Consider the following 15009-nt stretch of genomic DNA (forward strand, 5'->3'; position numbering starts at 1 on the left):
TACATTTCCTGAGTTATCTTCATGGAATTGGGAGCTGGAAGTTCAACGTGTCCACAGGACCCCTGCCACTGTACGGGCTTCTAACTCACAAAGCAAATATCCTAGGGCGATACTGGTATATTTTGGCAACTTTCTTCTACGCCAGGCTATTGCAGAGAAAGCGAGACCTGATGCCCACCGCTCTCGAGGAGATATTTCATATTTTGTCAGGCCAGATTTTTGTCACACAACTGTGGAGCGGAGATGGCGGCTCCGACAGTTAATTAAACCCGTTCTAGACAAAAAAGCCAAGGTCTATTTGAATAATCCAGCTACACTTAAAGTTTTGTATAATGGTCAGGTTAAATTCTTCACCTCCGAAATCAAAGCAAAGGCCTTTCTAGATAGCCTGACATAAGTACGAAAGAGGATTACTTGACGGCGGGTTATGTTTAATGACAGAGATGGTATATGTATATTTAAATGAATTATAGGCCTGACACTAACATCCATTTTTTCCCATAGTCATCTAGAACATGATTGTCTCTTGTTGAATATGCTGCTACTATCGCTGTTTTCAATGATTTATTGTTTGGCACTTTTGGGTTCTTTTTTTTTTTTTTTTGCTTAGTGGGTGCTATAGGGTCCTAAATTGATTACTTTACCTAGGATATATCTGTTTCTTGCTTTATATTCCTCCGGTAGCCCGTACATGTCTTATTAGATAAACACGGAGTAACAATATGGCACGGCACAGAGGTATCTCTCCATCGCTACAGACTCTACTGAGAGTCTATACGCCTCAAAGGGTGGCGTGTGAGGGGAGGGGTGTGGGGAGGGATTCGGGGAGGGGAATGGTGGGTAAGGGTGGGAAGGGGGGCAAGGGGGGCAAGGGGGGTGCGGGAGAAAAACTAAAAAAAATTGGTAAGTTCAGTCACGAGTCAAGATGCACACAGGGATTATGGCGTGATGTTAACCAACATAACCAAACGAAAAACAAAATTCTAAAAAACAAAAAGCAAAACTGTATTATGCTTATTAAGTATATTTGTGGTCTCTGGATTCAATACATTAAACCTGGGTTAGGCCTTCTTGTTAGTAAATGGGGAGAATAAGTTTATGCTCGTGGAATGTGGCTGGCCTCAATCATAAAAATAAAAGGGCTCAGCTATTTCAATTAACACGCCAAAATCCAGCTGATATAATATGTCTTCAAGAGACACATATAGCATATACAGACAGAGATTTACTCAAATTACCTGGATATAACCTAATGGTAACTACATCTCAAACATCTAAAACTAGAGGGGTGGCCATCTTAGCCAAACCAATTTTAGGTTCCCCAATCCGCAAATTAGCCGATAAACAAGGTAGATGGGTCATAATTCAATTGCAGTTGGGCATTACTATCTGTGCAATTTACGGATCAAACCTAGACGATCCTGATATTTTTCAGGAGCTTGAAATAGAACTGGCTTCTTGGCCTGGTTCTCTTATCCTGTGCGGGGACTTTAATATCGATATTGGGCTGCCCCTAGATAATCACCTACTGCTAAAGTATAAAGGGCGAAAACCGAAGGTATATAGCGCATTAGGCCGGATGATGAAAAGTCATAATCTAGTGGACGTCTGGGGGTTACTTCAAGGGCCAAATATAGATGGCTTCACGTACTTTTCCTTCCCCCACAATAAGTACGTCCGAATTGATTATATTATGTCATCCATAGGGAAAGGGGACATTCTAGAAATAACGAAATCCCCGAAAACAATATCCGATCACAATGCACTGACCTTCATCTTTGATACCGCCAGTTTGGTTAAGTCGATGCCCCAATGGACTTTCGATAGGAGGTTATTGGTTAATCAGGAATATATAATTTATATTAAATCATGGGCCCAGTCATTCTTCGATTGTAACCAGTATAGTGCACCCCGTCTGATAGTATGGGACTGTTTTAAGGCAGCACTGAGGGGAGAAACGATCTCATTTGTAGCTAATAAACGAAAAAAGGAAAAACACACTAACATACAAATGATGCAAGAACTCTCTAATCTTGAAACTCATCATGCTTTGGAAATAAATCAGGTTCAAAGAGGGCTAGTAGATTTAACCTCAGATCCTGGGAAAACTTTAAACAAAATAATGATACTTAAAAATGAGATCAATAGTACGCTTATTCAAAAAGCTGCCGAAACTTATCAGGCTAATAAGACTAGACTGTATGAATCAGGAGAAAATGTGGGGAAGCAATTAGCACTACGCACCCGACAAAAACAATCATTGGGTAGTATTAAGAAGATAGAATTTGAGGGTAAAGAGTATATAACCCCTAAAGAGATTATTAAAGTATTTCAAAAATACTATCAAAAGCTTTATAGCAGTGAAATCTCACATTCTGATAACATAATTACAGCATTTTTAAATAATTGGCTCCCAGATCAGGCTTCACATAAATCCGTTGATGATGAGACCAAAGCTAATTTAGATAGAGAAATTACGCTCACCGAAGTGGAGATTGCTCTAGCCGGTTTGGCGAATGGTAAAGCGGCTGGTCCGGATAAGATCCCACTAGACCTATATAAAATCCTGGGTGATCAAATAACCCCTTTCCTGCTCGATTTGTTTCTTGGAGTGCAATACAATACAAACCCACCAGAATCATGGAAGCAAACAAATATAGTCATCTTTCATAAAAAGGGCAAACCACCTCACCTTCCTTCTTCATACAGGCCCATATCCCTGATTAATTCAGACTCAAAACTATATGCTAAGATACTTGCAAATCGACTGAGTGGGGTCATCGAACACCTTGTGTCCCCGTGGCAACATGGCTTTATCCCCGGCAAGAGCACCACAGACCACACTCGGAGAGCCATAACCCTATTTGACATCATGGGCGCCACGGGGGGCGAGATGTCGATGATCCTCCTCGATGCTGAAAAAGCATTCGACCGAGTATCATGGCAATTTCTTTGGAACATCTTGGAAAATAAAAATTTGGGAAATAATTTCATTAAAGCTATTAAAGCCATTTACACTAATCCCATGGCCAAAATCTGTATTGCTGGTGACGAGTCGGAGTCTATCAGGGTTCAAAGAGGTACAAGGCAGGGCTGCCCTTGCTCTCCAGGATTATTCGCCTTGTATATTGATCCCCTTATTCAGAAACTATTAACCTCACTTGCAATTCAACCAGTCATCACTGGGCAATTCTCCACTAAAGTCATGGCATAAGCTGATGATGTCGCCGTTATAACAACCAATCCGGCTGAAGCAATCTCTGAAATCGAGACAATTACGCAAGCATTTGGGATGTATTCAGGGTACTCTTTGAATAGAGATAAAACAATGGTATTAGCCACTAATAATACTCATTATGAAAGCATACTTAGGGTCAAACAGGCCACATACCTGGGAGTATGCCTGTCGGTGGAGGTAGATAAGATTACCGACCTAAATTATTCTCCCCTTATTAACAAAATCAAAAGCGACCTTCGAAGGATAGACACCCTGCACCTTTCGATAATAGGAAGGGCTAATTATGTTAAAATGAATATATTTCCACGAGTTCTATATTTTTTTAGAGCAATTCCCTTACTACCGGGAGAACATTTTATTAAGACAATAGATTCCCTTATCTCAAAGTTCATGTGGAGCTATGGTAAAATAAGACGGGCTCTTCACCTGCTGGCGCTCCCCCAAAATAGAGGTGGCCTGGCTTTACCGAACTTAAAACTATATTTTTGGGCAACATTAGTACAGCATATGGACCCTCTCCTAACTGCCAAATCTGGAGTTTTAATCCCTATAGTTACATATATTCCATCAATATACGAACTAAGCTTAGGTGAGAAATACAAGGGACTGTTTTTAAGACAAGTAGAACCATCATACTACAAAAAAATCAAATTAAAGACAGTCTTAGACGCACGTGCGGTATGGAAAGCTATTTGTAAACATCTGGACATACCTACATTTACGAAATATACACCACTATGGCAATGCAAAACTCTCTCTCCCCTTCTTAATGATATTGGATTACAGAGGTGGGAGCTCTTAGGCATTAGAACAATAGGCGATTTTTTGGGTAATAGCATTCCATCAGCTTTTGAGTCATTCCAATTAAGATATAACATTCTTGATCGTGATTTTCTAAAATTCTATCAAATTTCATCTAATATCTGTAATATTAGACCAAAAATTCTATTAGATAACATACCATTATTGGATATTATAGGGAAAAAGTCTACAAGAATTGGGGTCTTATATCAGATGTTTATGGTAAAAGCCCCTGACGATATTGAGCGTACGGAACAATCCTGGGCCACAAAACTAGCCAACCCCAATGTAGATATAGATCTTTCACTAGCTCTTTCGGCAAAGTATTTTATAGCTTCTAATCTAAAGGCCCAATATTACAGAACCATTTTTAATCTATACTATACGCCAGCTAAATTGTTTGCTTGGGGGCTCAGGACAGATGATAATTGCCCTAGATGTAATCAGTCACTTGCAAACCTCCTGCACATGTTTTCTGAATGCCCGGCATTGGCAACAATTAAGGCTATGATACTGGAATATTGGGCCAAGGTCTTTGGGCATCAAATTAGAGACTCTATAACCCTGCTCCTATTAGGTCATGATGATTCTTTGGATCACAACAGTGAAGAACAGGCGGTAATCTTTTTAGGATATGCCGTGCTTCGAATAATTTTGGCAGCTAGATGGAAAGATGTAGAGCCCCCCACCTTTCATATGTGGCTTAGTCGGTTTATTGCCATCTATAAACAAGAAACTGCAATCTATCTCACAAGAGGTAGAAAAATGAGGGCAATAGGGAAACAGCTGTGGGAGCCCATCACTAGATGGTATAGTATCGAAAGCGGAAATCAAATTTTGTAACTATTTAATTATCTATTTTTGTTATAACATTGTTTTCGATGTATCATGTTCTTTTTTCCCTAATTAATTATTTTGATTTTTCTATGTGTTTGAGTTTGCATCATAGCGATGTTTAGTTCTGGTTAAAAATATAAGATATGGGCAGAGTTTATTTATTTTATTTTTTTTTAATTATTTAATTCATGAATGCTCATTACTCTCTAGGTACTATGTTAACTATTCATTGCAATATATAACGTGTTCCTATTTTTGTATCTCATGCTTATTGCATCTATTTACATTATTGGTTGCATTATTGTTCTTTTTTTTTGAGCATTTGCTTTGATTTTCTGAATTTACCAATGAATAAATAAATTAAAAAAAATAAAAAAAAGCAAGTGAAATTTGGAAGAGCATTCACTAACAGGTATGCCCTGGAGCCCTTCCTTAAAGTCCAAACCAAGGGTGCCTAAAAAAGGAATTGTTCAACAATTTCCTACTCCAGCTTCATGTGACCTCCACTTCTACCATCACTATATAGTCACTAACAAGTGAAGAGTGTAGCCAGGGCGGGAGCCTGTCAGAAACCGTGCAGCTGTTGCAATGATGATGACTGCCAGGACCACTAAAGAGAATTGGGTAATGAACACAGCCTTCAAAAATCAGAAGAAAGAGAGGCGTGGCCAAGATGGCGGAGAGCTGAGATGTGCTTTGTCTTCGCTCCTCCACCCACCGACTTTCAGCACCGGCCATCGGCCATGATCAGCACAAGGAATGGCTGTTGTGCTTCCTAACGCACCCAGGAACAACAGACGACCTACCGGGCGATCCCCGGGTTCCTGCGGTCGTGTTTTCAGCTGCCGGGCCGGGCCCATCCTAGGCCTCGGGAATGGTGTCGATGGTGGCCTGCGCGTCTCAAGGAAAGAGACCGCTGTCCTAACCTCCGGCTGGAGGAGGACTCTACCCCGCCCAGGACGTTCCCGGAATTAGCAGCGCTTCCTCTACTCCAGTTCGTGACCCCGGGGAGCAGACACGGAGGCCCGTCAGCGAGCCTTGGCAACCTAGGCGACTCCCACGAGAGCTGTGGTGCTGCTGGCGTGTGAGGTGGTGCCTAGGGAGACGCTCAGAGCTCCGACACCACGGGAAGAACCTTCAGAGCCAGGGTGGTGAGTCCTGGCAATATCCCTGCACCCGCCGCTCCTTACCCCATGGAACCTGATGCACTACATAGCACCGGGAGCCTTCCTGAACCCTGAGGTTCTGGCCCTCTCCCTCATCTGGTGTCCAGGACCCGGCAAGCCGCGTGTGCCTATAACCCTCAACCGAACGCGGTGAGTGAAAGCAGATTAATCGTGCATCGGGCGCCATTTTGGATGACACCTCACCCCACTTGCACAACTGCGACACAAGGCATCCCCCATACAGAGGTTGAAATGGTGCAACGTGGGACGGTCAATCAGGGGACATTTCGGCCTCCGGGCCTGTAGCCCTTGTCAGCGGCCCACCTTGGTGAGCTGCGCTGCCCTCTTGCCGCTCCCAGGTTGGACTAGGCCTTGAGGCCAACGACCACACGACTCTGTGACCCCAGCTAAAATGGGCCCAGTGCCTCTGAGGGACACAGGTGAGGCCGGCCCCCGTGGCCAGTACAGGTGGGACTTTTTCATAGTGGGCTCTCTAGGAGTTACCAGCTAGCCCACCCACAACAAAGCAGTTCCAAAGCCCGTTGGCGCGAGATCCCGGGGCACCCTAGCACCATTTGGCAAGGACCCTTGCCAGCCCTCACAGCCAGTGCATCAGGGGGACAGCTCTGATCTACCGGACCGCTTGACACAACATTGAAAGGACCCTGTTCCACCCCTCTTGCGGCCGTCACAGCTAGAGCACCAGAGGTTCTGACCATGACATGGGGTAGGAAGGATAAGTCTGCTACTAGAGAAAAAACTTGCTGAAAGACCTGTTCGCCAAAGCACAAAGTGGGCGGCCCGGTGATTTGGATCGACTGAGCCCAACATCGACGGAGGCACCAGTGATGCGGGCCTTTCTGGAATCTCTTTTTGCCATACTGCGCGAGGATCTCCAAACTGGGAAGCGCGATCTCACAGCGGAACTTAAAGATGACCACAAGGATGTGATTGACATAGGGGAAAGAGTGGCAACCCTGGAAGACAAGAGTGACTCCCGAGACACTGAGATGGCAGTACTACAACAGGAGGTACTCTGCATTCACGAACAACAGGTGGATGTGCAGTCTCACTTAGAGGACCTATATAACCGCTCCCGACGCCATGATATCAGGATCCGAGGAGTGGGCTCTAATGAGGAAGCGTGGGACATTTTTGTCTATGTGCGAGAACTCTTCAACCACATCCTAGGCAACCCCTTGGACACCCCGCTGAAGTTAGCCTGCGCTCACAGGGTGGGTCCACCCAGAGCAGCGACAGCACCCCACGCTGACATACTGGTTTGTGTCCAGGACTTCCCCACTAAGGAAGAGATCTTGCGCAAAGCTTGCTCCCAACAACAAATCACCTTTCGCAACCAGACGCCCAACCTTTACCAGGATCTTGCAGCAATCACTCTCTAGAATCGCAGAACCTTCTGGCCCATCACAGAAGTCCTCCGTCAACGCAACATCCCCTACTCCTGGGGACACCCGTTCTGCCTAGTGTTCCGACCCGATGGTAAACTGTTCCAACTCCACTCTTTGTCTGAAACCAGCAAGCTCCTTGGGATCACTCTCCCGGAGGATACGGATGATGGGGGTCACTCAGACCGCAGTGGAGACAGCAGAGACGACGGTGTTGTGCCCGTCGACCGGATCCTACAGTGATCAAGATGGAGCAACAAGCTGCTCTGGAGGCCTTGACAGGGGCCTTGGCCAAGGCGTCAACTGAATGACCAATCCTGGTTATTTTGATGTATCCTTTCTTTAACATACTTGGGATGGAGGGGGGAGGAAGAAGAGCTGATAATGGCCACGCAATCGCCTGACAGGCTTCCTCTCTGTTCATCCCTGGATGACGGACAATGTTCAAACACTGAACTATTTCTGGCACCTGTTGCGCCTTATGTTTTTTTTTCCTTTTTATAGTTGGGGTCTCCTTCCATTCTTCACCCTTTTTCCTCTCTTTACAGCACAGGGTTTCCTTTGGCCCACAGGGCACTCTCACCTTTTATTTGCAAGGCCGCTACTGTGTATAAATATTCCCCAGCTAGTCCGGGGTCCTGGCAATGCAGGGACTCTTGAGTGGCACCCTTACCATTCTCAGATCTGAATGCCGCCTCCCTCGATTAAGATCCTCATTCTCAATGTGAGGGGCCTTAATAACCCTGTTAAGCAGATGGCATTACTCTCTTATCTTGAAAGCATGGGTGGATATTTGTCTCCTCCAGGAAACACATCTACTCTCCAAGGACTGTCACAGACTCCGGTCTCGGTCCTTCCCAACCCAATTTCACTCCTCCAGACCCACTTAGAAATCCGGGGTGGCCATATTAGTTTTGAAGGGTTTTTAAGGGAGGGTGGCGGACAAAGGCGGCTGAAATACGGGATATTTACGCACCAAATGAAGACCAAGATCGTTTTCTAGATGAGGCACTGGTAGAAGCAATGGCCACTAAGGGCCGCCACATATTGATTGGGGGTGACCTCAACTTGGTGTTCAATAATGACATGTATCGCTCTGAGCAGTGCACTAGTCAGGTTGGTGCCCTTTCCCTGACTGGAAAAGCCAAATTACATGACCTAGGCCTGTGGCGACACCTCCACCCCGGCACAAGAGACTTTTCATTTTACTCCAATGCACATAAAACCTACGCTAGATTAGATTACCTTCTGGGCACCAAACCTATTCTAGATACCATGCTCTCAGCTGACATACTTGTGGCGACCCTGTCCAACCATTTCCCGGTGGTGATCACCTTAGCCTTCCCACAGGCACAGACACTGGTGAATCAGGGATGCCCTCCTACACCGGCCAGGCACGGTCACACAGCTACAGCGAGCACTAGACGATTACTTGCAATACAACAATAACTCAGAAGCAGTCCTCTCTACTAGGTGGGAGGCCCTCAAGGCAGTACTCAGGGGTGAAGTAATAGCTATATCCATGGCTGACAATATAGAGCAGAAACGGAAGATGGAGGAACTGACCCTTAAATTTCGAGAACTGGAGCAGATACACCAGCGCACCAGGGCTCCACGGGGTTGGAGACAATTTACCGCGGCCAGGACGCAGTTGGCTGCCCTGGATCGTGACAGGACAGAATAGGCTGCGATGCCCTTGCGACATTCCTTCTATGTGGATGGGGTTAAGTTTGGGCGGTTACTTGCGCACAAACTGAGGGAAGTTCGTCAAAGAGAAGGGGTCTGGGAGATCAGGGATTGCTCAGGAATACTTTACGTGGATGACACGGCCATAGCCAAGACATTCAGCGAGTTTTATACGCAGCTATATGATGAACAGCTCTTAGAGGCAGCGGACATCGATATGTACCTAGCTCAAGCTTGTCTTCCCACCTTAACGCGGCCCATGGAGCAATCCCTGTGCCTATGCTAGAGGCTGCAGTGGCCGTTATCCCAAATCCTGGGAAAGATAAAACGACCTATTTCACTTCTAAATATTGATCTGAAGGTATATACCTGGATCCTGGCCACCCGACTGGGCCCTTACATGCAGGGGCTGGTAGACCCTGACCAGGCAAGATTCATACTGATTCATACTGAGTCAAATGAGTGATAACACCAAACAAGTCACGCATCTGATAGAAAAGGCTTTCCGCATTCCTGGAGAATACATGCTCTTAACAGTAGATGCGGAGAAAGCCTTCTACCACGTCCACTGGCCATATCTCGAACAGGCACTGATACGCGCTGGTATCCGGGACAAAATGCAGATGCACATTTTTTATTGTTATCGCTCTCCTACCGCTACTGTCTGCGTTAATGACCACACATCTGCACCATTCCCTATCCATAGAGGCACTAGACAGGGGTGCCCTCTGTCACCCCTACTCTTTGCACTCTACATGGAACCGTTGGCTCAGAGGGTCTGGGACCACCTCCTGATTACGGGTATCCGCTTCAGAGGGGATACGCTTAAAATAAGCCTATATGAGGATGACGTGCTGGCCACTCTCACAAACCCCACGACCGCCTTGGAGAGCTTCTTGGAGGAGCTAGAGGCGTTTGGGAGAGCCTCTGGTTTCAAAGTCAACCTGGCAAAATCCATGGCACTAAACCTGTCTCTGCCATCGGCAGTGCTGGCAGACCTTCAGACCTGACACCCCCTGAACTGGTCCAATGAGACAGTTCCCTATCTGGGCATACATTGGCCCTGACTCTGCAGGCTATGAGACAAGTTAATTGCTCCCTCTTACAGGCACACCTCCGCTCTGCGTTGCAGAAATGGAAACACTACCCAATATCGTGGTTGGGGTGAGTCACAGCCGTTAAAATGGCAATCCTCCCCAAGATTTTGTACCTCTTCCAGACCCTACCACTTCCAACCCCCACTGGATGACTACAAAGGGTCCAGTCTGACCTCTCTTCCTTCATCTGGCAGGGACCTAAACCGAGAATGAAGCGATTGGTGAGCTTCCTTCCACCTCACGGGGGAGGCAGTGGAGTCCCAGACCTCACACTTTATTATAACGCCAAACAACGCCGGAACCTGGTCGAATGGAGCAGAGCAGATTCTGAGAAGCATTGGCTCTTTCAAGACCGGGTAGTGGCTGGTACGTCTTTTATGAAGATTCCCTTTCTGCTGAAACCCCATCACCAACCCAACTTGTATGCTTCTCAGGTGACGCGCTCCATCCTAAATTTCTTGGACCGGACTAACATATGGCATGCCCTCACCACTTTGCCTCCCCACTCACCTCCCTTTATGATAACCCAGATTTCAAACCTTGTGTGGGCCAACGGACCTTCCCGCTGTGAAGAGAAGCAGGCTGCCGCACTCTAGGTCAATTATTCCCAAAAGGCGAGATCGTTCCCTTCTCGCAACTCTGAACCGGCCATGGCCTCCCTGAATCGAAACGCATGCGCTACCTTCAGGTCCGACACTGGGCCATGCGCCCCGTTAACCGGGCGCAGGTGTTGTGGCTCCTCACCCATTGTGAGCAATGGCTCATCACGGGGTCCTCAGACACAAAATGTACCCCGGACTTACACAAATTACTCCTATCTAGATATACTCACACTTATCATGCCGGGTGGGCACGATGGGAGAGAGACCTGGGGCGTGACCTTAGCTCCCAGGAATGGGAAGGTGCATGTTATAGGGCACGCCACACAGCAAAACCAATATAGTCCTGACCAAAACCCTCACCAAACTCGTATACCACTGGTACTACACCCCAGAGAGGCTGCACCGTGCCGACCCCACACATAGTCCCGACTGTTGGAGGAGGTGTGGACAGAGGGGCTCGTTGGTTCACCTACTATGGAACTGCACACACACTCAGACTTACTGGTCACATGTTCTTGACGAGATTGATCAATATTTGGACACTGAACTCTCCAGGTTCCCTGCATACGTACTGCTGGGAGCGCCAAATCTACTCACTTACCCCCTGAAATCCAGAAGGGGTAAACAGATAGCCATTGCCCTAGGCACGGCCACCCAGAACATACTCATACATTGGAAGACAACCCGGGTTCCCACACACACAGGGTGGTACCAGCGTCTGTGGCACGTGTTGGGCATGGAAAGGATCTCTCTCACCATGGCCGGCAAGGGCTTTTCCTTCAGTGACCTTTGGAAACCCTTTTTAGCCCTGATTGCTTCAGAATTTAGGGAATTGCACTGCTCCAAATACCTATGCCTCCTGCACCTGTAGTGTAGTTCCTATATTCCCAATAGGCTCTGCGCATTGGAATAACATAAACAGCAGTGTAGACGTAGGACTGAGGTCATCCAGGTCTCTACTGACTATGTTAGACTTAATTAGTTTTGCCAGCTAGCTCAGAGGTCACTAGAAGCTTTCTCGAATGTTCAGGAAAGAGTTAACCGTCCTTATTTAGACAAGAAGGGATTAGTTTCTGACAACCGCATAAACATGACAACTTTGCTCCCTCAGAATAAAGAGTGTATCTCTAGAGTCGTGTGAAAACAATAGACAGCTATTTCACTCAGTCAATTGTGCATGCTTAGTTCCACCAGAATGCAGAGAAATAGAGAGACGGGCGTTTTCAATAAAAAGGTGTTATTTTATTGAGCAGTCTTCTTTCTCATGCAAGAGAAATGAATTGCCACAATTGCAATACTTATTATAAAGTAAAGGGCGTACAGTAAAAGTAGTATTATGAAATAATACTGTAAAAGCATTGATATGGTTTCTTAGCCATATGATACTTTAAAATGGATAAAATATATACATACTCAACTGATGCTTCTAAGATACGCCTACCCCAGTGTACCTGACCTAAGCCTAATAAGTGGGAAAGTGTAAGTAATTAGCAGTTTTAAGTTAAAGTTAGGTTTTTGCCAAGGATCGGATTCAAGAATTCTCTCTAAGGTCTTAATCAGCTCCGTACCTTGGTTATAGAATGAAGGAGGTCTTGTATCTCGCTTCTCAGGACTCGATCTCCCAGCAACCCGCGAGGGTAACTTGGGAACCCCGGAGCTGGATTTCTCGGCGTGAGAAAAGGCAGCTTCTCCTCCGCGTCAAAAAGGGAGGGGCGGCTTTCTTCGGCTCTGGCAACAGCTGGGCTCTCGGACAAGTAGAACGTCGCTCTGCTCCCCACCACTGTGTGTTTGCTTAAGGCAACGTTGGTATATTTATACCTGAAAGGTGCCGGGTTTGACGTAAGGTTGGACTTAAGACGTCACTAAGAACTAACAGTTCTTTCTGGACTCCAGGAGTTCTTGTGCAAATCAAAACAAAAGCAGGGGGTTTTCCCGGGCTGCTGGAGCTTGGTTTGTTTAAAGAACGCGTTGTGCTTTCTAGGAGTCTATGGGAGTAGCCTTGCCGTGCTTTGGACTGCATGGGCTATTACTAAATATTGATATGATTCTTATGCCTTTATAAGGATATTATTTATTATAACCACATAAGGGAATGAATCAGGAATATCGAATTAGGGTCCTAGATAGAAATACAACACACCTTACTACTCCGGACACCCATACATGAGTCATCTCAGTCTTATTTAGGACAAGCCGTTCTATGTTGCGCTATTCAGAGGCAATGAACCTTGGGAGGGTGAAGGGTGGTTTTTTTTTTCGGTATCTCCTTCTTCTAGTTTTCTTTCTTCTTCTCAATTTGGGTGGGTGGTGGGAACGTATTTTTTTTAATGGAGCTCTCGTACCTTAGCGCATTTATCATTGGATTTACCGGGCCCTGCGTGGCCCGATCTTATTGCCCTTTTTCTTTGTGTTGCTCCATAATAAAAACATTTTAACCTAAAAATCAGAAGAAGGAAACACTAACCGGTGAGGATTATAAAAGAATCCAGCCCTGAACTAAAACACATCTCCTGAGCTTTTGGTCAAAACCATCTTCAGTCTCATGACCATGGTATGTCTTTTCGGGTTTTTTTCTTTTACATGTGACCCTTGATTTGAAACCCAAAACCTTCACTCTCCCACAAGCAGTTGTGCTACTCAGTTAATAACTCTGTGTTTCTACAGGCATTACTTTCTTTCTGCTGCTATTCTGCAGTAAAATTTAGTGTATGTTTACTCAAAGACCTATTAAATCACAAATATTAACTCATACCTCAGTTCTGCACGGGGACGTTCCATTGTTTTTTCTAAATATTTCTGTTGTAAATCTTGATACCGTCTTTTGGCTATTATTCCAAATTTGTGAACCGGTGGCACTTTAATGATCGGCATGTTGTCTTTCCGAAGGCCACCCTATATGTAAACGGAAATGGAAATGAAAATTTACTATTTAAACAACCCTAACAATGTATACACATTAATTAGGCCATCTCCACCTGCAGGTCAACAAAATGTTAACGTATTTCTGAAGCACTTTATTTAAAGTGCCTACAATGAAGTTTCACATTTTACAAATACATGGTATGTGTAATTAATGTCAGTGCGCTGTAATTCAAGTCCTCAAATCGTGTTGCGGTTCCGAACAACAATACAGCAGAATAATTCGTTTTGAATACTTACTTAGGTTGTCAGCATGTGATATTAATGTCAAATGTTTGAAGGCATGCTTGAAAATGTATTTTGTGAATAGAGCAAAAGGCTGAATATCAGCAAGCGCATATAAACCCAATAAAACAATATGATGTAATATCACATTTCACGCATATTCAAAACGTAAATACAAAGGGGCAGATTTACAAGCCCCTTGCGCCACCCTTACGACAGTTTTCCCATCATAAAAATGACGCATAAGTGGCGCAAGAGGCTAGTAAATAAGCCCCAAAAATGTTATCTGGTGACGCACATGTCTCGCATGTAACATTGACAGTCAAAATCAATCTCTTTCTGACGACCTCTCTGGCTCTCTTATGTAATTCCCCCCTTCTCCTTTCCTGCTCTCTCTCTCTCTCTCGCGCGCGCGCACTCTCTCTCACTCTCTCTCGCTCGCTCTCTCGCATCTCTCTCAAGGTCATTGAATTACACCTAGTCCTGTGTGCTTAAAATCTGTGGGATGAGAAGATACTTACTGTAATTATTAATCTCCGTATCAGCAGTTTTGTCTGGACTCTTGTCAATCCCACAGATTATAATTGTAGAAACATTCAGAACCAGCGCTCACATAGGACTCGTTTTACTGGTCAGTCAGAATTCCGTATTGTTGTAGCAACTGGCGCCTTAGCAACAGCTCTGTCCGCCATGCTGGAATAAAGTCAACACTGCAAACGGCCCTCACTTCCCTGTTTTATGGCAGATGGTAAAGACGGTTATACACGAGGTCTGCTGCTACTCCATAAACGCATTTTAACCAGCGGTTCCTTGGTAACAATAAAAGTTGCGACGTTTTTAGCGTAAGCGCCCCAGAAGCAACACATTGTTAAGAGCGTGACATGATTTTACAGGCTAGGTAGGAAACCGGTATTATGATTCTACTGCACTAATGTATGCGCCAGGAGCTGTGCCCCCCGCTGGACGCGTGGAATCTCTAAAAATTCATTTTAATGTAGATACGGAGTGCCTCATTTATGAGAGGGGGGCCTT

At 45.4% G+C, this 15009-nt stretch overlaps 1 protein-coding gene across 1 annotated transcript in view; it reads right to left on the bottom strand.

The window, feature by feature from the left end:
* The window catches only part of TMEM232 (transmembrane protein 232), an 843610-nt gene extending 828987 nt beyond the window's left edge, over positions 1 to 14623 (bottom strand). Inside the window, exons 1-2 of the mRNA XM_086963014.1 lie at positions 14499 to 14623; positions 13586 to 13725 (exon numbers count right to left, since the gene is read on the bottom strand). Coding sequence (XP_086819140.1) covers positions 13586 to 13704 — 119 coding nt within the window. The 5' untranslated portion in view covers positions 13705 to 13725; positions 14499 to 14623. The remainder of the gene's footprint in view (positions 1 to 13585; positions 13726 to 14498) is intronic.
* Between the last annotated feature and the right edge of the window lie 386 nt (positions 14624 to 15009).

Source organism: Lissotriton vulgaris, chromosome 3_1 (genome assembly GCF_964263255.1).
Source record: "Lissotriton vulgaris chromosome 3_1, aLisVul1.2, whole genome shotgun sequence".
NCBI lineage: Eukaryota > Metazoa > Chordata > Amphibia > Caudata > Salamandridae > Lissotriton > Lissotriton vulgaris.